General features: G+C 36.0%; 1 protein-coding gene across 7 annotated transcripts in view; it reads right to left on the bottom strand.

Annotated features, from left to right (window-relative positions):
• COL24A1 (collagen type XXIV alpha 1 chain) overlaps window positions 1-23389 on the bottom strand; it is a 425611-nt gene that overhangs the window by 334115 nt on the left and 68107 nt on the right. For all 7 annotated transcript variants that reach the window (XM_029227745.1, XM_029227744.1, XM_029227743.1 and 4 more), the window contains 2 exons: window positions 6616-6669; window positions 3451-3504 (listed from right to left, as the gene is read on the bottom strand). In XM_029227745.1, the coding sequence (XP_029083578.1) occupies window positions 3451-3504; window positions 6616-6669 (108 nt within the window). The remainder of the gene's footprint in view (window positions 1-3450; window positions 3505-6615; window positions 6670-23389) is intronic.

Below are 23389 nucleotides of genomic sequence, written 5' to 3'. Positions count from 1 at the left end.
CTTGCTTTGTTATTTCTATCTCAATATTACTTCTAGTTTTCAGAACATTTTATATTAATCTTCCATTTATTTATCTCAACAGTTTCCATGAGTTGTCAGTATTTCTACACACGACTTTCTTGCAGCCACTTCAAAGACTACTTAAAGAATTGTAATATTTCCAGATACTTCCAGAGAAAAGGAATAATGATGTCATTATTACCTGTCATCCAAAACTATATTTGTTCCCTTGGCTTTCAGGAAAAAACAAAATTTTACTTTCTCTTGCATTCATGCTTGAGGTAGTCAGAAGTAATCAAACTCACATATAACAAATATTGGCATAATGAACTAATATATGGGGAAACAGTATTTGAAGTTATTAAGAGAACAGTCATGTCAAAGATGCCTGGATTTGAGTCCTAACTCTGTCAGTTAATAATCATGTGGCCTTGGGTAAATGCCTTAAACATTTTATACCTCAATTAACTTATTTATGACACATTGAACATACTATCTGTCTCAATGGGTTGTTTTTAAGATAAAAAGATACAGGGTTCAGCAGATAGACTATAATATTACACATAAGAAAGGAGCTGTTAATATTTACCATAATAGTTATAATAATAATTCAAAAATAGTTTGATAGATAAAATATGTAATAAACTTCATATTAATCAAATCCCAAGTACCTTATTCACCTTTTATAGTAAGCACAGACTGTTAAAAGCACAGTGGATTCAGTATCAGCAAGTATTATCTCTTGAACCTGCTGTAACTCTGAGTGACCCTGAGCAATTCTCTTAACCTCTCTGGGCTTATCTTAGATTTATCACTTACAGAATGAATACCTTAAGTTCTTGTCTTGACCTTAAGAATTCATGTAGCATTTTAGGGGTAGAACTGAAAGGATGAAGGAATAGGAGTCCCTAGGTCATAACTAATATGAACTTTTATTCTAGGTACTCCTAGAATGGATCCTGTTTGCAGGAAGTAACTCTGAGAATGACCTAGGTGGTTCAAAAAATGAACCAAAATTAGTAAATTCCATAAATAATCAGTCTGGTCCTTCTTCCTTTCATACAAATCACAGGAACAGAAAGAGTCTACCAAGCTCATTGTGACAGTATTTCTACTGCACATTCATATTAAAGTAAGACATGCACGTAGATAGTGTGATGGAAACTTGTTCCAAGCCTGCTACGTGGAGAATTAGTTTAGGTTTAGATTGAGCCCCTATGTGTGTTTCCTGCAATACTTGTTTTTAAAAAATCTATATACAGTTTCCATTATTAGACACACTCTGAAAAGAGGGAAAGCATTCTCAGAAAAACTACAAAATCATCTCAAATATTAACACTGTTTTGAACTACTATCAAAGCATAGTGAACCGTGGATGCTTCATTTATCAGAAAGTAATTTGGTTTCTAAATACTTTCGACCAAACCTTCTCTAGAGAAAATTCAGCTATAGTTGCTAATTGATAACATAGCAAGATCCCTGACTTCTACAGTGTCTGTTTCTACTCGTTAACAACACAAGCCAGATTTTAAAAGTTTAAAAAACTGTGTAAGAGAAAAGAAGTCTGTGAAAGATATGCAACCATGACCCAGTTTGTTTAACTTAATGCTATTTCACTTTACTAGACTTATACAGACCAAAAATAATATATTCTCAATATTTTAAAATATCGATGGGCCAAGGCTCATATAATATGTGCATAAGTCCTTGGAAGATAATATCTTCTGCTTTAAGTAAGTAAAACTTCAAAGTTAAAATGATAATCTGCTCTAATAGTTAAAATCAGTCTTTTAAAATGTTCTCTATAGTATTTCTTTACATACTCCTCTACACAATCACGACTCAAGCTTTATTTATCAATAATTTTTCCCTTTCTGGAACGCTAATTTCATGAACCATGGGCATTATTAACCTTGGAAAGTAATGATTAGTTTGTTTTTCTCTCATACACAGTGGCATTCTTCAGGATGCAATAGCTGTATATTTAATATCAAATACAATTTATTAAGGTAATTTTCATATTATGAGATTTTCTTTGTTTGATGCGATTCGTTAGTACAGTTTCCTCAGAGGTACACTTAGCAGTCAGAGGTATACTAAGTAGCATTAATCAGACAGATTCATGACTGTATGTCAAGACCAATTCTGGTAGGAACGATCACTCTGCAGTTTCATGGAAGCAACCAACAACCTCAAAGGAGTTGTCAGATTCTAAGTACTATCTAGGATGAAGACTAGTCTAAATGCCATAAGAATAACGGTGTGGTATGGTCATGGGAGGAAAAATACTCCATGAGATCAAAACCTTTTTAATCAATTTACAATTGTGCCCTGTAGAAGGGATTATGAAGGGAAGCAAACAAGGTCAGGATCCTTTCCAAAACCAGATAAATAGCTGATGGTTAACAGTTATTAACGGCTTGCTATTTTTCTGACACTCTATTGCATGGATTATCCCATGCCATGTTCCCAACAGCTCCCTGTGAAGTGGGTAGTATTATCTTCATATTTTACACATGAGGGAACTAAAGCTTAGGTTAAGCAACCTGCCCAAGGTCGACAGGACCTAGAAAATGGCAGATAGAATTTGAACAAATTAACCAGAGCCAGAAAGCCATCTCCATTCTAAATCTCCCAAAAGGAAAAGAATATGACACACTAAGACACCAACAGAGCTCATTATGAAGTGTATTTAGGCACCCATATCAAGTCAAATACTGCCCTCCAATATTTTGGGGCCTTTAATACCTTAGACAGAAATTTTGTATCTTCTTCATCCCTTGTAGAAAATCAACAACTCAGCGTTTGAGAAAAAGACAAGCTGAATATATTGAGAGGAATTTACACTTGTGTTAATTCAGGAAACTGCACAGCATATTTTATGAAATAATTATAGCAGCTGTGTTACTATTCCTTTTTACCCGAGAAAAGGCCAACTCATATGCATATGACTACTATTTTTTACTAGCTATCCCCAACCCTCACTTCTACTCTATTTACGTTTCAGGCCTCACATTCATGTATATATCATGGCAGAGCTTATTATTTCCTAATAAAATTAGAAACTCTTTAAAAAAAAGCCAAGTATTTTACCTACATCCAAATGCACCTCACTTTGGATATATAAAAGTTACAATGTGACTTCAAAGTTTTAGAAGTAAGTTATTGCCCTAATAAAAAAAAGAGAACTCCAAAATTCTATCAGTGACTTTCTCCTACATGTGAATTTTGTCCCCATCATTATCTGAAGGGTTTTCTTTTATTTTTCTTAAGACCCTGTCTTTGGTGGGCACCACTTCCCTGGATTAGGACAGCACCCTAATTCCTATTGCTGAAGAAAAGAATTTAAAACATTGACTTTGGGCTCAACTTCAGAATGAGATCTTAGGAGCTGAGGAGCACCCAGATCCACATGGCACCCAAATACATCAAAGTAAAACGACATCTTACCTTAACACCTTGCATACCAGGGGGCCCCATGAATCCAGAAAGACCTTGATCACCCTAAGAACAAAACACAAACAGAGGTTTAATATTATGGAAGAGAATTGAAAATTATAATTTCCTTGCTGCAGGATTTCATCTTGGACGTCCAGATCTTACTGCACTCATTTCTGATCTCCTCTATCTGGCTCAAGGTCCACCTCGTTTCTGGGACTGTTCGAGACCTTTTCTGAGGCTCCCGGCCCTTATCTCTTCTAGTGCTGATTACCTGGACAGTACTTCCCCACCTCTAAGGCCTTGCTTCTTTTTCTCTGATGTCCTTCTCTCTAGGAATGTCCTTACTTCCCAAATTCTCATCTTTCCCAAAGTTTACCGTGCTTTAAAAATGTAAAGGAATCTACTTAAAAATTCTACCAGTGCTTTGTGAGGCAGCTGTGGACAGCTCAGGCCTGCCCTTCTAGGTGAGGACCTACAGCCTGATGGGACTCCCATGTGGAACCTCATGGCATGGCGGGGGGGAGGTGGGAGGCAGGACTGGGCTCTCGTCATGCACCAGGGAAAGGGGCACTTCCGTTTCTGGGGCTGCAGTGAAAATTTATTGGGAGGACCGTGTGCTTGACTTCACAGACCCAACTTCGCAAATTAGGGCCTTCTGTCCCCACACCCCAACCCCTTCCCCCAAATGTGATGAAGGCCTGCGAGCAGGGTAGGAAGGAGAAATTATACCAGTGAGGGGGAAGGAGTGTCTGTGGTGGGTAGAATGGACAACGACATAGAGGAGGCTGTGTGAATTGACAAGGATGAAACATGTCAAAGTGGAATGGGGGTATAATCTTAAACCAGTTTACTCGTGGTACACTTGTTCTTCGCCTCTGTTCCTTTCCCTCTTCCTGCTGTGGCAAAGTTATTGTGCATGATAAAAAGTATGTTCTTTGAAAGAGAAAAAGAGTACTTAGTTAATAACCCTAAATAAACTCGTTAATGATTGTTTAGGCACTATTTAATTTTCAGTGTATTATCTACTTTAATATGTCATCAAATTAAACAATCAGAAGGGAAAAGGATGTTTCTGATTAACTATAAAGTGCTTTTCCATATGTTTAATATTTTAATGTTTTTTTGCTCAGTGTTTTATTAGGATGGCTTCCATTTGTTATGGGATGATGGGTTTATACATTTTTTTTTTTTGACACTTATTTCTCTGATAGAAGGAAAAGAAAACTGTACTAGGAAACAGGAGACTGGAGGCTCATCTTCTACTAGCTCTAATCAAGGGTAGATCACTTGATTTCCCTTCAAAGTTTCTCCATCTGAAAAGTGAGAATAATAATATCACACTCGTCTTGTGGGAAAGGAAAACTTACCACTATTTAAAAGTTATCTTCGTTTGCCATTGAGGCCCCACAAGAAACACTTAGGTGTGCTCTATGAGAGATGTTACTTACTGGATATTACATGCAGAAGGACTAGAATCTGCATTGCTTTTATTGTTTCATTATTGATTATACATTTATTGTAAAAATAGCTAAATGTTTAAAAATAAAATTCAACTGTTTCCCAATCCCCCAATACTCATACCAATTTAATGTTTGTATTTTATTTATTTGTATTTGTATTGTATATGTATAAATATCCTGTCTCTTCAGTAAATTTGAACCTAATTGTATGTAAATATAATTTCTGAGAAATTGTTTTAAAATGTTACCATTTTAAAAATATCTCATTTTGAAAGTTGGATTTCACTTAAAGCTCAATGAAAACATTCTATTAAATCCTGTATCTTGCCATTTCTTCTATATAGTATTGACCACGGTTAGTATACGAGTAACTCAAAAAGTTAAAAAAAAAAAACCCACTGACATACTTCCAAGTCACAACTCGCAGGCTGAATCACCCTGTATTTTATACAGATACTGTACACATACTGAACCACCCTATATTTTGTACAGAGAAGGCACAAGGGAAGATAAAAATAAGCATCTGATAAAATCTGAATACGTAATTTGGGGACTTTATTTAAAGCAGTCACCAAAAGAGAGTGGATGTCTAATTTCTAAATTTTAAGAAACCAAATGTTTTATATTTAGAGATTTTTAAAGATGGCATTTATGTTCCTCAGATTGCAGAATTTTTTTCCTTGTAATAAATAAGGAACCAATGAAAATACTGTTTCTAACAATAAACTTCCATTCTTTTTCTAAATTATTTAGATTCAGTGAACTCAGTTCCAACACAGCAATGAAATTCTTACAGTTCTAGATTAAATTTGAGGATTTAATTACTAGTATAATATCCATTAATGTGATGTAATTTTTCTTATGTTTACAAGAGTTTCTGTAAACCAATTAAAGGATAAGATTTCAACCCAGTAACCACAAAAACTATTCAGGGATTTTAAAAGTTTGTGAATGTACACTACATAAACAAAAACATCCTATAATTGTATCACATTCATCAAGTGCATGTCTAAATAAAGCTTCCCAGATATATACCTAAATACTTGACTTGTATTCATCCTCACTGGAAAACAATATCTTCCTCTTAATAAAGATTTTCGCTGCTATCTTTACTTTGAAACATTAGTTTCTTTTTATCTAAATGTGTATGTGTATTTGAGCGCATTATGATAAAATAAAAAGCATACTGTACTGAAAGTCAGAAAACTTAGATACATCATTAATTTATCTACTTGCTATCCACTTAAATTCTATGAATCTTGTTTTCTCAGCTGGAAAAAAGATAATGATGACCGCCTCCCTCACTGTTACTGTGGTACTTAAACAAGATAAGTATGTAGAACTATTCTAGAAATAAAGGTGTAAAATGGCATTAGAATTTACAATGGCATCCATACTAACAGCAACATTTTTGAGGTTAGGACCAAAAGTATCTTGTTCTAATTTTTTGCCCCATCTGTTCCTAGTTCACAGGTAGCACAAGGGCATGACAAAGTAGACACTCAAAAAAATTAATGGTATGATTTAAAGTGAAAAGTTGGGCTGATAATACTGTTTATTTGATTCTTCAAATATTTCTTCCTTCATTAAAATCCAATAGTTATCTATATATTCTGTCTGAAATCAAGTAAAATCTACATTTTAAAAAGATAAAAATGATTTTTAAAAGCTTGAAATATATCACCATGATTTTATTTCATGGACGAATAATTACCTTTTCTCCAGAAACAGCATGACCTGGGGAAAAACCTGGATCTCCTTTGGGGCCCTAAATAAAACAGTTATAAAACACTTGATGAAACATAAACTACATATATCATACTTCTTTGGTTGTATGCATTGGCAGATGCTACACACATTATACGGTATTGAATAAAATTACGTATTTGAAATTGAGATGTACAAGGATTATTTACCTTTTTAGTGTATATTTCACTTATCCTTAATTTTAAATGTTGAGAAGATTCCTAGAAATTCCCCAGACATACCTGATTTTTCTAATCAATAAAGTTATACTACGATTGAAACATCTTTTTTTTTTTATAGGTAACTGTCACTTTTACTTTTTAAATTAATTTTTATTGGAGTATAGTTGCTTTACAATGTTGTGTTAGCTTCTACTGCACAGCAAAATGAATCAGCCATACATATACACATATCCCCCCCTTTTGGATTTCCCTCCCGTTTAGGTCACCACAGTGCATTAAGTAGAGTTCCCTGTGCTATACAGTATGTTCCCCTCAGTTGTCTATTTTATACATAGTATCAATAGTGTATATGTATCAATCCCAATCTCCCAATTCCTCCTACCCCACCCCTTTCCCCCTTCATATCCATACATATCCATACATGGACCTAGAGGGTGTCATACAGAGTGAAGTAAGTCGGAAAAAGAAAAGCAAATATTGTATATTAACGCATATATGTGGAATCTAGGAAAATGGTATAGATGACCTTATTTGCAAAGCAGAAATAGAGACGCAGACGTAGAGAACAAATGAAACATCCTTCTTCAAGGGAACTACATAAAGGCTCTATTAACTTTTCCATTTTTGTGACATATTGAGTTATAATTCCTATTTTAGCTTGGGAAAACTAGTTATTTTTAGTAAAATAAAACTGCTTATAATAATTCTCAAAATTTTAAAACATCATTCCAAGTTTAAATATTTTCCAAAATCTTGCAATGTACATGCATTACTTTTATAATAAAATAAAAAAACCTCTAACTGCCAAAATTCTTTTTATTCTGTTATAAAAAGGTATTTTTCATACTTGGGAATCGTTATCTTTTATATATCAAGAGAAATATGACATTAGGTTTCAACCAAAATTTTTTGGTACAATAGTAAAGTATTCTTTCTTTCTTTCTTATTATTGCATACTAGCAAAATATCTCCTTTTCTATTTCATGATTCATGAAACACAGAATTGAGATTCTTTATCATTCAAATTCTGACTTCATTACCATTCTTAGCTAATAATAATTTTCCATTTCTAAATGTTATTTTCACCCTATGGTAAGTAGGGAAACAGTCATGTCTTCCTTCACATATTCAGGGATACTTTTTTTTTTTCTTTCATTCCACAGATATTTATTGAACAACTTCCTGAACACATAGGGATGAACAAAACAGGCAAGTTATCTGTCCTCTTTAGGCTAACATTCCAGTGTGAGAGAAAAAAATAAAGAATAAATGGAATTTTTTTTTTTTTTTTTTTTTGCGTTACGGGGGCCTCTCACTGTTGTGGCCCCTCCTGTCGCGGAGCACAGGCTCCGGACGCGCAGGCTCAGCGGCCATGGCTCACGGGCCCAGCCGCTCCACAGCATGTGGGATCCTTCCAGACCGGGGCACGAACCCGTGTCTCCTGCATCGGTAGGCGGACCCTCAACCACTGCGCCACCAGGGAAGCCCTAAATGGAAATTTTTAAAAATACAATTTCTTGTATAGATAAGTATCAGGAAGAAAGCAGCAGCTGGGGAAGGGAACTGTGGCCAGCCGGGACACAGAGGACTCTTTCCTTGGGTGCAGTGGGAGGAACCGTCCCTGAGAAAGTGATCTGACCAGAGAATTGAAAGAGGTAAGGAAGGGAGTTGTAAATATATCTAAAGGGAGATCACTAAGAGCATCCCCAGCAGAGAAAAGAGTAAGTGCAAAGGCCTGAGGTTTGTCTGAGAAACAGCTGGCTGCCCGATGTAACAGATGCTAAGTGGAGAGAAGCAGGCGTGCACTTCAGAGACAAAAGCGGCCAGAACACAAAAAGAATTATAGAGCCTTATTTGTGGCTTGGCTTTTACTCAGATCTGTCTTCACTTTTAACAAGATACCACTGGCTGTAGTGTTGAACAGACATTATGGGGGTTCCAAACTCAGAATACATATTGAAGGCAGAGCGGACATAATTTCCAGGACGAGAAGTGAGAGAGACAGATTGGCATCAAGTCCACGTACAATGGGAAAACAACAAAGATGGAAAAGATTGGGGAGAACGGTAGGACTGGATGACAGCTGTAGTTCTCTCTCAGACATGTTAAAAGCAAGGTGTCTCTTAGACTTCTAAGTGGAGATACTGTGTGGGCTGTTGGATGCTGAGGCTGGATATCAAAAGTCACCAGAATATAAATTGTATCTGAAACCATGGTAAAGGGTGAGACTACTGAGAAAAAGTGTAAATATAGAGAAAAGAAGAGGAAGGAGGGTGGTTCACTAAGTATGTTCTAATATTTAGAAATTGGAGGAGGAAAGACAGCAAGAGAGAATGAGGTGACACAGCATGTAAGTTGAAAGGCAAACAAGGTGATCGTGGAGCCTCCAAGTGTAGAGAAGACATTTTCAGAATGAAGGCACGGCCAACTGTGTGTGTCCACTACTGCTGAAAAAATGAGTCATGTGAGGAGAGGCTGCTGGGAGAGATGGAGGTGGTTGGTGACTTTGATAGGTGCCATATCAGTGGAGTGGTTAAGAAGAACACATGAAGGTCATGGGTGGTAAGACAGGAGCTTTGAGTAGCAAGACAAGTAGAGAAATAAGAGGAGTACACCACATCTCAGGAGAAAGAAGATGTGAGTTCTAAGAGAGGGCTTAGGCTTTTAAAATTTTTTGTCAAGATGGAAACTAATATAGCAAGTTACTTTGTTGATGGGAATGATCTAGGAAAAAAGGGAGAAATTGAGCGTAATTTGGGAGAAATGCATATTTCTCTTGAGTACGCCATAGGAGATGGGGATCCAGGGTCCAAGCAGAGACATTTCAGTAGGAACAATTAATCTGGTACAACAATTTCAAAGGTAGGATATATGGGTACAGATATTAGGTCACTAGCCTTGGTAATGGGGAAAAAAATGAGAGCTAATTCTCATCTGATTGCTTCTAGTTTCTCGGTGAAATAAAACGTTAGGCTTACAGTTCAAAGTTAGAGGTGGGGAATGGTATGGGAGGGATACTCCTGAAATAGCTCTCAAACTGACTGATGAAAGAAGAAAGACAAAAAGTCCTTCATGTTCCCCAGTAAGTCTTTTCATTTTACAAATTAGAAATGAGTCTTCATTGGCAGAGTCCTATATCCAAGCATCAAAAAAAAAATGTTTAAGGAAAAGGTTATTTTCCAGTCTGACCTCTTCCCTTTCATAGCTATTACCACTTCTACCACTAATACAATTTTAGATCACTCGTTACAAAATTATGAGACCTGACAAAGAGCTTTAGTGATATCTTAATATTTAAGAACTCAACTCTTCATCTAAAAAAAAGATAATCTATTTAGAATTTATGAGAGATTAGAGCTTATCCCTTTATAGAGCGAATCCCTTTACAGAGAAAGAAGCAATAAGGTCCAGAAAAGTTAACAGAATTGGTTAAGACTGCCTAGAAAAGTACTGGTAAATCAGGTCAATTTTCTTTCTCATATCACAACATCTGTTAAATTAAGATCTTATTGATTTTTATATATTTTAATCTATTATAAAGCCTAACTAATTGATTTGAGGCAATATTTACAACAAATTTAAAAGGAACTTAAGAAATGATAACCCTTGAGAAATTTGAATATAATAAAACTTCTTTATGGCCAATGTTTTTACTTAGAATTCTCACACTAAAAACTCTTATTTTTCGGTCCTATCTGAATTTTCTATTATATACCAACTTCCTTAATATAATTATCTTTCAGCTTTCTTGACATCATCATCTGACATTTCATCTTCCACTTTAAAAAAATTGAAAGAGTGGGAGAAAGTTGTCAATTAAGCAATAAAAATCAGATGTAAAGACAGACCTTTTTCTTGTTCAGAAGCTTTATACATCTTGGCAACATAAGTAAAGAGATATATGTCAAATCTCTTTTATTGCCACACAAATATGCTTGAGTTAATTGATTATGTCATATTCTAGAACCAGAAATTTAAGTCAGTATGAAGAAAATGCTTTTAACCTGGCCAGTTGTATACTGATCCTAGTATAAAATGCATGAGGAAGAGATTATTGAACATGCCAAGTTTGCCTGAAATGTCAAGGAAGTAGGGCATACTTTTCTGCATTTAAGGAAAATACTCCAAAATTTCTGTCGTTTTCCCTCCTTTTTATGAGGGAAATCATATTTACTTATTTGTTATTTATTTATTCTATGACTCCTGACACACTTTTAGCCACACTTGATTGGCTTTTCAAAAACTCCTTGGAATTAAAAATGTTTATAAATTAATCATAATTGACCTTCCATACTGACTTTTACTTACTCCTACACGACTTTTGTTGAAGGAGCTATATATCCTTTTGAGTATGAATAAGAAGAAAAGGAAGTTGCCTACATTTTATTACTCAAGGATTCCAAAAGTCCCCCCTATCTTACTGATCTGCTATAGTCTAAAATCCTCATTATCAGAGTAGCTCTTTTAGACTGTTATGGATCTCCAGATGGCTCTCTGTATAAGGAGGGAAACTCCCTAAGGTATGAGACCCATTAAGATGTTCAAACAAATTTATCAGATTGGAGTCCACATAATATAATGGAAAGAGCATTGGGATTTAGAGTGAAAAGACTGAACAAGTCATTTAATCTCTCTGAACCTGAATTTCCTCCTCTGTAAAATGGGAATAATAATAATACCTACTCAGATTAGCTTGAAAGATTTAGGATCAAATCCCCTATAGATTACATAGATGTTAGTAGTTAGTCTTAAAAATAACAGTACTAAATACAATCATTAAAATAAATTTTACAATTATGGCCATCTTGAAAAGCAGAGAACACAACTCTTGAGTGAATTACTGACAGTGCAGCAAAATTTTAATGGAAAGAATTTGGAATTAAAAAATTCAGAGTATGAATGAGCTAAACTGGTAGAGTATCATAAAGGAAACACTAAATGACAATCTTGAGGTAGCACCACTTGAATATTCTTGGCTCTAATATTAGCAATAATTGCACAAGTCCATAATCTCAATTTTAAGCACTATACTCTCTAACCAATACTTCTTATCTTTTTAGCTCACTCTAAGCCTTTATAATTTTAACAATTATTTGACCCACTGGAACTGCTAATATGTGATCCCATCATGTTTTCACTCTTTCATCCCCCACGTGGTCTCACTTCCCATCCCTAGCCAGCCTAAATACCAGTGTCTTATATTCTAATCACTTCCTTGCATACATAAATGACACCATTGCCTGTTTCTCCCTCTGTCTTATAAGCTTACGTGGAAAATCTTAAATATAAACTCTCTACCTACTCTGACCCTATCCCTAGCAGCTGAATGTGATTAAGAGAAAACAATTAATGCTGACAAATCTCACTTGAAATTCATGACTTCTTACATTGATTTTGTTTTGCTTTGTCTTTTGGTGTGTCCAGTAATTGCCTCAGTCGATTGACTTTCCCATTTTCATAGACGATTATTTCATAACTTCCCTCTCTTTACTCTCAGCTGGTTATCCTGCTTTCATCTTTCACAAGCTCTCATAACCAAATCCACTACACCTCACCTTAACCTGTTCCAAAACACTCTGCCTTCATAACCAAACCCCCACATTGTCTCTCACCAGGACACTATTGGTGAACTGTCTTCCCTACATTATTTTACTTTTTACTTCTAAGATAACTGCCATCATCAAGTAAACACACTGTAATTTCTCCAATCTTAAAAAATAACTTTCCTTGAGCCCACATCTTCCTTCTCTGCTCCATTATACTGTCCCCTTTTAGAGAAAAACTCCTAGAAAGTTGTCTATGTTAACTAAAAGACTTCCTCTCCATCCATTCTCTCTTAGACCTACTCTACTCAGGCTTTTGTCCCTACCACTATCCTAACCTCATCGGTCATTCTTTCTCAGTCTCCTTTGCTAGTTCCTCTTCATCTTCCTAATACACTGAACTCTGAAGTACCCCAAGACTCAGTCCTCTGACACTTCTCTTCTTTGTCTACATTCATCCCTAGGTGACCTCATCAGTTCCATAGCTTTAAATTCCATATATACACTGATGACTCTGAAATGTATATTTTTAGCTATGATATCTTCCCTGAACTCCAGATTCATATATCCTTTTTATATCTCCACTTGGATGTTAAATAGTCCTCTCAAATTGAATACGATCAAAAAGGAACTCTTGGAAATTCTGGTTCAGATAGTGGCAGAGTAGCATATATGCAACTAATCCTCCTGAAGATTACAATTGTAAAGTCAGGACAAGAGATGTAAAACAACTATTTGAATGCACAGGAGAACAATAAAAAACAGGGCTGGAGGGGATTCAACTCTTGAAAGAAGAAACCACACTTGGTTTAATACACACTTATACAGCCTTTCTCCTAAAGACACTTCCCAGTCTGCACAGAGTGGCTGGAATTCAAGCAGAAAAACATAAACCTTTTGGCTAATGGTATCAGAGGACAGAGTGTAGGAGTACCAAAACGACCGCAAACTGAGGGAGAAAATCCTAGAAAAAAAGAAAGTCAGCTTCCCCCAAAGCTTGAATATAGACTTTCTTTAATTCTTGGCTGATCCTGACATGTGTTTTCATGAGATAGATCCTAAAGAACTCAGCAGAAATCAACTAAAAGGCTGAAAGAATTAACAAATTTCAGCTGCTGGTCACTAAAGGAGAAAGTTTGGGGTTTGAGCCACATCATTTTAGAAGAACATGGTAAATAGTTCGATAAATACCTTTCCATTGAAATTGAGGGAGAGTTATACTTTAGAAGCAAATACTATATTCTTGGACTAATGGACTTGCACTAATACTATAAGTGAAACTGAAAGAGATCTGCCCTTTAAAAAAGTTTCCAAACCTTGATGTGGATGAACCTAGAGTCTGTCATACAGAGTGAAGTAAGTCAGAAAGAGAAAAACAAATATTGTATATTAACGCACACATATGGAATATAGAAAAATGGTACGGATGAACCTATTTGCAGGGAAGGAAAAGAGATGCAGACATAGAGAACGGACTTGTGGACACAGGGGGCAGGAAGGGGAGGGTGGGACGAATTGAGAGAGTAGCATTGACCTATATACACTACCATGTGTAAAACAGATAGCTGGTGGGAAGCTGCTGTGTAGCACAGGGAGCTCAGCTCAGTGCTCTCTGATGACCTAAAGGGGTGGGAGGGAGGCTCAAGAGGGAGGGGATATATGTATACATATAGCTGATTCACTTTGTTCTACAGGAGAAACTAACACAACATTGTAAAGCAATTATACTCCAATAAAAAAATAAAAGTTTCCAAACCTGTACAAGTTTAAGGTGATGAGCCAGTTATTTAAGCACCTACAGAACAAAAATCAAGTCTCCAAAGGATTAAAAAGAAAGGTAACAGAATCTAAAGATCCACATATCATCCACAACATGCAGTATGTAATCAAATTTTTCTAGACATGCAAAAGGGGAAATATGACTTGAGGTAAAGAAAAAAGGCAGTCAATACAAACAGACCACAAGAGGACCTAGAAGTTAGAATTAGCAGTTGAAATTTTTTTTTTTTTTTTTGCAGTACACGGGCCTCTCACTGTTGTGGCCTCTCCCGTTGCGGAGCACAGGCTCTGGACACGCAGGCTCAGCGGCCATGGTTCACGGGCCCAGCCACTCCGCGGCATGTGGGATCTTCCCTGACCGGGGCACGAACCCATGTCCCCTGCATTGACAGGCGGACTCTCAACCACTGCGCCACCAGGGAAGCCCAGCAGTTGAAGATTTTATTAACTATTATAAATATGTTCAAGGGCTTAAAGGAAAAGATGATCATAATGAGTGAACAGACAAATATCAGCAGACAGATGAAAACTATATAAAAAGAGTCAACTAAAAACCTAGAACTGATAATACAGTATCTTCAATATAAAAATTTACTGGATGAGATTAACATCATATTGGAGAAGGCAGAAGTAAAGTTTAATGAAATTAAAGGCAGATCTATAGAAGTTATCTAATCTGAAGAAGAGAAAAAAAATACATGGCAAAAATGAACAGACATCTAGTGACCTGTGGGGCAATATTAATAGTATAACATACATGGAGTCCCAGAAGGAAAGGAGAGAAATAATGGGACAGAAAGATTATTTGAAGAAATAATGGCCAAAAATGTCCCAAATTTGTTTAAAAAAAAATTTTTATGGGTAAAAAGACATTCAGTGAAGCCCAAAGAAATATCTGAGGGAAACCACCCCTACAGACATCATAGTAAAGCTGCTAAAAGCCAGACAAAGAGAAAAACATTAAGACATCTGGTGAAAATTTTCACATTATATTGAGGGGAATAAAAATGTTGGCTAAATCCTCATCAAAAACAGTAAAGGCCAAAATGTGAGAACATCAGACATGTTTAAAGTGCTGGAAGAAAAACAGTCTCAACCAAGATTTTTTTACTCTACAAAAATTTTTTTTACTATCCTTCAAAAAAGTGTAGACAAAATAAATTCCAGCTAAACAAAAAACAAGAGAAACCATCACCAGTAGAACTGTACTCAAAGAATTATTGAAAGAATTTCTGCTAGCTAAAGGGGAGTGGCACCAGATAGAAACTCAGATCTATAGGAAGGAATTAAGAGCTTTGGAAATGAAAATAAATGAGGAAATATGAATGACTCTCTTGTTTGTTTCTTCTTTTAATTTCCTTATAAGACTGATTACTTAATACAGAAATTATTGCATTTTACTGTTGGGTTTATAACGACATAGATGTAAAATAAATGACAACAGAACACAAAGGATGGGGGATAGTAGGTAAATGTAATTGTAATGTTACAAGAGTCTTATATTTTACATGAAATATTACCATAATAACTCTAAGTAAACTACAATAAGTTAATAAGGTATACTGTAATCCCTAAAGCAACCACTAAAAATCAATCAGAGATACAGCTGAAATGCCAAGAGAAATTAAATAAAATACTAAAATATATTTGATTAACCCAAAAGAAGGTAGAAAAAGGGAATAAAGGAACAAAGAACACCTGGGATAAATGGAAAAGGAATGACAATGCAGAAGGCCAAGACCCAATCATACCAAAATTACACAAATGTAAATGAACTTAACATTCTAATTAAAAATCAGAGATTATCAAGCCAAGATAAATATAAAAAGACCCAACTATACAGTATCTATAAGAGATGAACTTTAAATATAGAAAGGTAAAGGAAAGGAAATATATATACCAGGCAGACAATAAGCATTAAAAAGTTGGTGTGGCTCTATTACTATCAAACTAGACTTCAAGAAGAGGAGTATTACTAAAGATAAACAGAGATATTTGATAATGATAAAAAGGTCTGTCCATCAGGAAGACATAACAGTCCTTAAATATGCATGCATCACACAAGAGCTGCAAAATACATGAAGCAAACACTAACTAAACACTTCCTAAACACTAAAGAAATAAAATCCAAAATCAGAGTTGGATATTTCAACACACTTCTCTCAGTAATTAACAGAACAACTAGACAAGAGAAAACCTAGTAAGGACAGAGAAAATTTGACCACCATCATCAGCCACCATAATTGAACTGACGTTTACAGAACACTACACAGAATCTTTTGAAGTTCACGTGAACTATTCATCAAGATAATCACATGCTGGGCCATAAAATGCCTCAATACATTTTAAAAGATTAAACTCTTCCACTGTGTGCTTTCTGAACACAATGGAACTAAATTAGAAACCAGCAACAATAAGATCACTAGAAAAGCTTCTAACTGATGGACATTAAAAAAAACAACATACTTCTAAATAACCCATGAATAATGAAGAAAGCATATATTTCAACTTGAATGATAATGAAAACACAACACATCAAATTTTGTGGGATGCAGTTAAATCAGTCCTTAGAGAGAAATTCATAGCTCTAAATGCTTATGTTAGAATAGAGCTAAAAATCAATGAAATATTATATGGTCCATAGAAAAACTTAACAAAGCCAAAAGTTGGCTCTTTTAAAACATTAATGGAGGGCTTCCCTGGTGGCGCAGGGGTTGAGAGTCCGCCTGCTGATGCAGGGGACACGGGTGCATGTCCCAGTCCGGGAGGATCCCACACGCCGCAGAGCAGCTAGGCCTGTGATCCATGGCCGCTGAGCCTGCACGTCCAGAGCCTGTGCTCCGCAGCGGGAGAGGCCACAGCAGTGAGAGGCCCGCGTAAAGCAGGGAGAAAGGAAAAAAAAAAAAATTAATGAAAATGAACTCTTGATTTCCTCCCAGGCAAAAACAAAACAAGTAAAAACCTGAAATCATGTTCCTCCTCATTCCAGTAGATGGCAGCTCCCACAATACCAGCTGTTCCACTGCTTAAGCCTTAGATTACCTTTGACTCCTCTCTCACACCATATAAGTGACTCATCAGCAATTATGTTAACTGTACCTCAAAATACATCTAGAGTTTGACCGCTTTACACCATCTCCATTGTTAAGACTCTAGTCCATGCCATCCTCACCCATGGCATGAGCTTGGGTAGACCAGTGAAGAAGTCTCCAAACTGGTGCCCCTATTTCTACCCTTCCCCTACCCCAATCTATTCTCTGTGATAGCCGGAACCATCCTCCTACAACATAAATTGCATGGTATCATCTTTCTACTTAGAACTCTCCAATAAATATCTAACACAGAGTAAAATCCAAACCAAAATCCTTACCTACAAGATTCAACATAATCTGGCTCCTGCTATGTCTCTGATCTATCTCCTACCACTTATCTCATTCAGATATTCCTCAAAGACTGCCAAGCAGTCTCCTGCCTCAAGGCCTTTGGTCTTCCTGAGTTGTTTCTATTGTTTTCAACCTCTTCTTCATCAGGATTGCAAAAACGGTGATTTTTAACTCTAGCATTCTTTCTTCATTTACTAGCTTTTTCTGTAAAGGGAAACTTCCCTTTGTCAACTATTTGGTTGCACTAAGGTTCAATTCTGTAAGAAAAGCAAGGCAATTTCTTAAGAAAAAATTTATTCTTTCCCTTTGTTTTTCTTCTATTTACCATTTTTCAAAATAATGACACTGTGGTATAATAAAAATATACATTTGGTCTTTGTCCCTGGTTCCTAGCACAGAGCTCCTAAAACCCTTGGAATTTCCTGAGTCACAGGAGTGTCTTTTGTTATTCATAACAAGCCCTTTTCGACAACATCTGATCTTATGCTAATGAGGTGACTCGAGAGAGGGAGCTAGAGAGCTTCAGGATGGGGATGAGTCACTGGAAAGGCTAACAAGTGATTGGAGCGTAGGAATTTAGCCCCATTCCCTCCCCCACCTCCAGGGAGAGGAGGGGGTGGACATTTCTCCAAAGAAGATATACAGACTGCCAACAAACACATGAAAGAATGCTCAACATCATTAATCATTAGAGAAATGCAAATCAAAACTGCAATGAGATATCATCTCACACCAGTCAGAATGGCCATCATCAAAAAATCTAGAAAGAATAAATGCTGGAGAGGGTGTGGAGAAAAGGGAACACTCTTGCACTGCTGGTGGGAATGTGAATTGATACAGCCACTATGGAGAACAGTATGGAGGTTCCTTAAAAAACTACAAATAGAACTACCATATGACCCAGCAATCCCACTACTGGGCATATACCCTGAGAAAACCATAATTCAAAAAGAGTCATGTACCAAAATGTTCATTGCAGCTCTATTTACAATAGCCAGGAGATGGAAACAACCTAAGTGTCCATCATCGGATGAATGGATAAAGAAGATGTGGCACATATATACAATGGAATATTACTCAGCCATAAAAAGAAACGAAATTGAGTTATTTGTAGTGAGGTGGATGGACCTAGAGTCTGTCATACAGAATGAAGTAAGTGAGAAAGAGAAAGACAAATACCGTATACTAACACATATACATGGAATCTAAGAAAAAAAAAAAGTCATGAAGAACCTAGGGGTAAGACGGGAATAAAGACACAGACCTACTAGAGAATGGACTTGAGGATATGGGGAGGGGGAGGGGTGAGCTGTGATGGGGTGAGAGAGTGGCATGGACATGTATACACTACCAAATGTAAAATAGATAGCTAGTGGGAGGCAGCCGCATAGCACAGGGAGATCAGCTGGGTGCTTTGTGACCACCTAGAGGGGTGGGATGGGGAGGGTGGGAGGGAGGGAGATGCAAGAGGGAAGAGATATGGGAACATATGTGTATGTATAACTGATTCACTTTGTTATAAAGCAGAATCTAACACACCACTGTAAAGAAATTATACTCCAATAAAGATGTAAAAACAAACAAACAAAAAAAAACTCTTGAACAAAGACATTCCAAGAGCTTCCAGTAGGTGAACACACTGATGTGCTGGGAAGATGACACACCTGGGGAGGGCATGGAAGCTCCAGGTTCCCACCCTCCACATTTTGCCCTATGCATCTCTACCATTTAGCTACTTGAGTTGTATTTTTTTAATAATAAATTGGTAAACCTAATTAAAGTGTTTTCCTGAGTTCTGTGAGCTGTTCTAGCAAAAAATCAAACCTGGGAGAGAGGAAGAGATTATGGGAATCCCTGAACATGTAAGTCAGCCAGGCAGAAGTGTGAGTAGCCTGGGCAACACATCTGTTGCTGGCATCTCAAGTGTGGCGAGTCTTGTGGGACTGAGCCCTTAAATCTGTGGAGTCTGACAGTAAATTGGGGTAGTGTCAGAACTGAATTGAATTGTTGAATATTCAATTGGTGTCAGAGAATTTGACAATCTCATAGATGTAATTCCCCAGCATCCTCTAAAGGTGACCAATGAGGGTTTGTCTGTTTTTAACTACATTATAACTCATGGATTTAGAGATATTTGTTATGATTCAATCCACTACAGTTATTATCCTTAATGATGCTCAAATTATACCAATCTTTGGCTAGTGGAAGCCTTTTTAAATTGGCTCCTGAATCCTTCTAACATGAACCCAACAGATTTTGATAGCTAGAAGGAAAAAATTTTAATATATTTGTCATATTTGTCTGGCCCTTTACAAAAAGGTCCCTACATTGCGTAGACTAATAGGAGCACCTCAGTTTTCACCATTTTATCATACTTTACATTTTCAGAATGTTGGACTGAAAATTTTTCATAGCAATCTGACTCAGTAAAAAATTCTTAGAATGGGTCAGCATCTATACTCAACACATTTATTTAATTCACACACAAGGAAAATGGGACTTTCAGTTTAGAGAAATAACGATGGAGACATGGTAGCAGAGGGTCAAAACCAGGAATAAAACAGCACAAAGATATATTCCTTGGAAATTCAATATTTAACATTATTGATAACATCTCATTTAATATTACTAATGGGACATTGTTATCGCAGCTTATTAAGGTTAGATGTTTTCATTTAACTGGATTAAATTTGATGGAGCTATTGAACCTGACTAAAGTAATATAAGCTATGAATGTCCATGGGAAGGTTTTAAGCTGCCTTTAAGAAGCGCTTTTGGGAAACGAACTATCTGGACGCAAATAGTTTGCCTGGACTAGAATTATAAGTGTAGGCTAGGGTAGGCCAAAGATCTAGATTCTGCATTTGGACTCATGTCCAAAGATCTACTGCATAATTGATCAGGTGTTAACTAATAGTAATAAAAAATGTCCAGTACCCTGCGAATAAAGTTCATATTAAATAAGTAAATATGATGAACTGTGGACCCAGAAGGCATTTGGTGGCAAGAAAAAAGTCATTCTTTCTAGCAAATAGAGAAACAGAATTCACTTCCTTGTGTTGTTTTTTTTTATGAAGACAATATTTCTACCCTTAGTCTACTGATTTCAACTAATGATTTCAGCTAAAGAACTCAATAGTCTTTGTTTTAAATCAATTAGTCTTAATAATGCTGAAAAATGCTATATTACCCACTAAATTTTTGTGTGGCATTTTATTCTTCTACTATTTAACAATTTAACAACACAGTTCTGAGAGGCTAGAGTTCAGTTTCACTCTTTATGGACTTTATATGTTATTATCAGTATCAAAGGATAAGCTAGAACCTTGGAATGGACGTATTTTGTTACTATTACTAAATGAATTCAGAAAGTCTTTAATTACATTAGGTTATTACCCTACCCAAACCCTTCCTCTTTAAGGTGCTGTTTCATAAATGAACTCACTATGTTAGTAGAGACAAATTGGTGCAAGGGAAAGAGTAAAACAGATCTAATTCTGATGCCAGTTACAGTGTTACCTTGGTTAAGTACTTACCTCTCTGAATATGTTTTCTTCTGTAGGTAATAAAGCCTGCTCTGAACAGTACTCTTAACTGAAGTGGAACTGAATGAGATGGCATACATAAAATAATTATATGCTTAATAACTGCTAGTTCTCATTCCCTTATGATGCCAGTGCCTTGTTTCTAATGTTAAGTCTGCTTATTGTTTCAGTTTAACATTTATTGAGTGCCCAACACATGCTGGGCACTGGGCTGGACACAAAGGCAAAGATGAGTAAGATCTGGCCACTGCATTCAAGTAACTCAGAATCTACTAAGGAAGACGAACAGATGTGTGAAAACTCATTTTGCTCGAACAGAGTTGAGAACTACCAAAGATCAGTTTACACTTTTTGTCCTTTATGATAAATACTAACTTAATTGTAAGAGCATAACAGAAAATAAATTAATTTTTGCATCAATCAAGAGTATGTTAGCAAAATAAGCTTTATTCTTATAAACTTTTAAATAGTCTTATAAATAGAACATATTTCTTTACTATATTAAGGTATTTTCATTCATAAGAGCCACAAGACTTTTTTTTTTTACTTAACAAATAATAAATGTGATACTTTCAGTAAAAGTTTCATTGCTAAATAGCCTAGTTACCTTATAAGTAGCTCCTCCAGAAAAGGGCAATAATGTTTTCTTAAGTGTCAACTACACACAAGTATTCTACCAGGTGTTTTACGTGCTTCATGCCATTAACTTATATAAGGTATACCTTTTGGTTCTGAGACAGGCTGGGACCTGGGACTCTTTGCTGCAGTGCTGCAATGCCTGCACCTGGACAAACCTCTCCTCAAGCAACAAAGACACTATCAGGGACTAAAAATAACTGTGTGCATGTGCAGTTGGGACAAATTATGGATAAAAGATACAAAAAGACCAAAAAAATACCCCAACTGCCACTTTTGAAGAGCTGGGAGCAAAATCCAGGTACTGCTCATGCCCCCTGAACTCAACACAACCAAAGGGGTGGGCAAAACACCTAAGCCACCCCTCTGGCCCGACCCTTGGACACACCCCTACCCTCACCCCATATAAGGAACTAGCAATTTCTATTGATTAGGGAAGGCCAAGAACCCTGGTATCAGTTCTAACAATTTTTATAAAGCACCTTAATCCAAATATGACTGTATAAAGGTTCCATAATGCATTGTATTTTCCATTTCAGTTAAACCTTTCTAAACTTGCAATTGCCTTAATTTGGTCTTTTCATAGGTTCAGGTAACCCCTTTTGAAATGGACAGATCATTTCTTGTCCAAGCGACAAGATGAATCTTTATACAATTTCCTTAGAGGCCAATAATTCTATGTTATTCTTGCTAAACAATAACTGAAAAGAGAAAAATGCTGAAAATGTCTTTATACTCTAAAATCCCTTAATCTAAAAGGGATGTTTGTTCTCTGAAGAAAAATAAATCCTGTGATTATATGTCAAAATTTATTGTTGAGAGAATGAAATTTGCATTTTTATTGCACTGTCTTGAATAAATACTATAAGAGGATTATAAAGTATAAGCCTTGAATGTTCTATTAATCCCGATTACTTTAAAGTGCATATTAAATATCTTGGAAAATTGGTTTCACAAACCACATGCTACAAGCTTTACTTGATTCATTTAAGACACAGTGGTGATTTTTAACACCTGTCACAATCTAACGTCCTCCACAAATATGTGCAGTTAAAACAAATCATAGTCAGTCTTGGCTATTTTGAACATGGTTATCAAATTATCAAATTAAATATGAATTAAAGGCTAATATTCAGGTCTATACAACTAAGTTCCCAAGAGGTTCAGTTAGTTGCTTGCAAATTAAAAGTGGAGGTTTTAAAATCCCTAATATATGGGTTCATAAAAATATGTTATTGGTAAATAGTTATAGTCAAAATTATACTCACACTACTAAATATAATATTAAAGAGAAATCTTGAGATTAAGATTTCATCTCTCCTAGTTCATTTTACCAAAGACACATATTCATACCAGTCAACACTGAAAAAATATCCTGTTTTTAATCTTTGGACAATGAAAATTTTTTGTTACAAAGTTCATCATTTTCTCAAGTATTTTCTCCTGAATAAGTACACACATTTTAAGAAGTCAATTAAATCAAAGGCTTTCCACTATCTCTACCTTCATCTCTCCTCACCCTATTCTCTATCTTTTTTGTTTCAAGTATCTGTTTGCTACTGGCTAAGGTAGCGGAAGGGGGAGGACAACACAAACCATGTGGAACCCCCCCTCCCCCATTCTGTCTTCCTTCTTGTTGTGGAGATCAGGGTGTTAGCAGGACGGCAAGCCCCC

The sequence above is a fragment of the Monodon monoceros genome, unplaced genomic scaffold (assembly GCF_005190385.1).
Source record: "Monodon monoceros isolate NGI ecotype Baffin Bay Population unplaced genomic scaffold, NGI_Narwhal_1 Super_Scaffold_18, whole genome shotgun sequence".
Taxonomy (NCBI): Eukaryota; Metazoa; Chordata; class Mammalia; order Artiodactyla; family Monodontidae; genus Monodon; species Monodon monoceros.
Note: the sequence above shows the minus strand (reverse complement) of the source record. Positions and strands in the feature narration are given on the sequence as shown.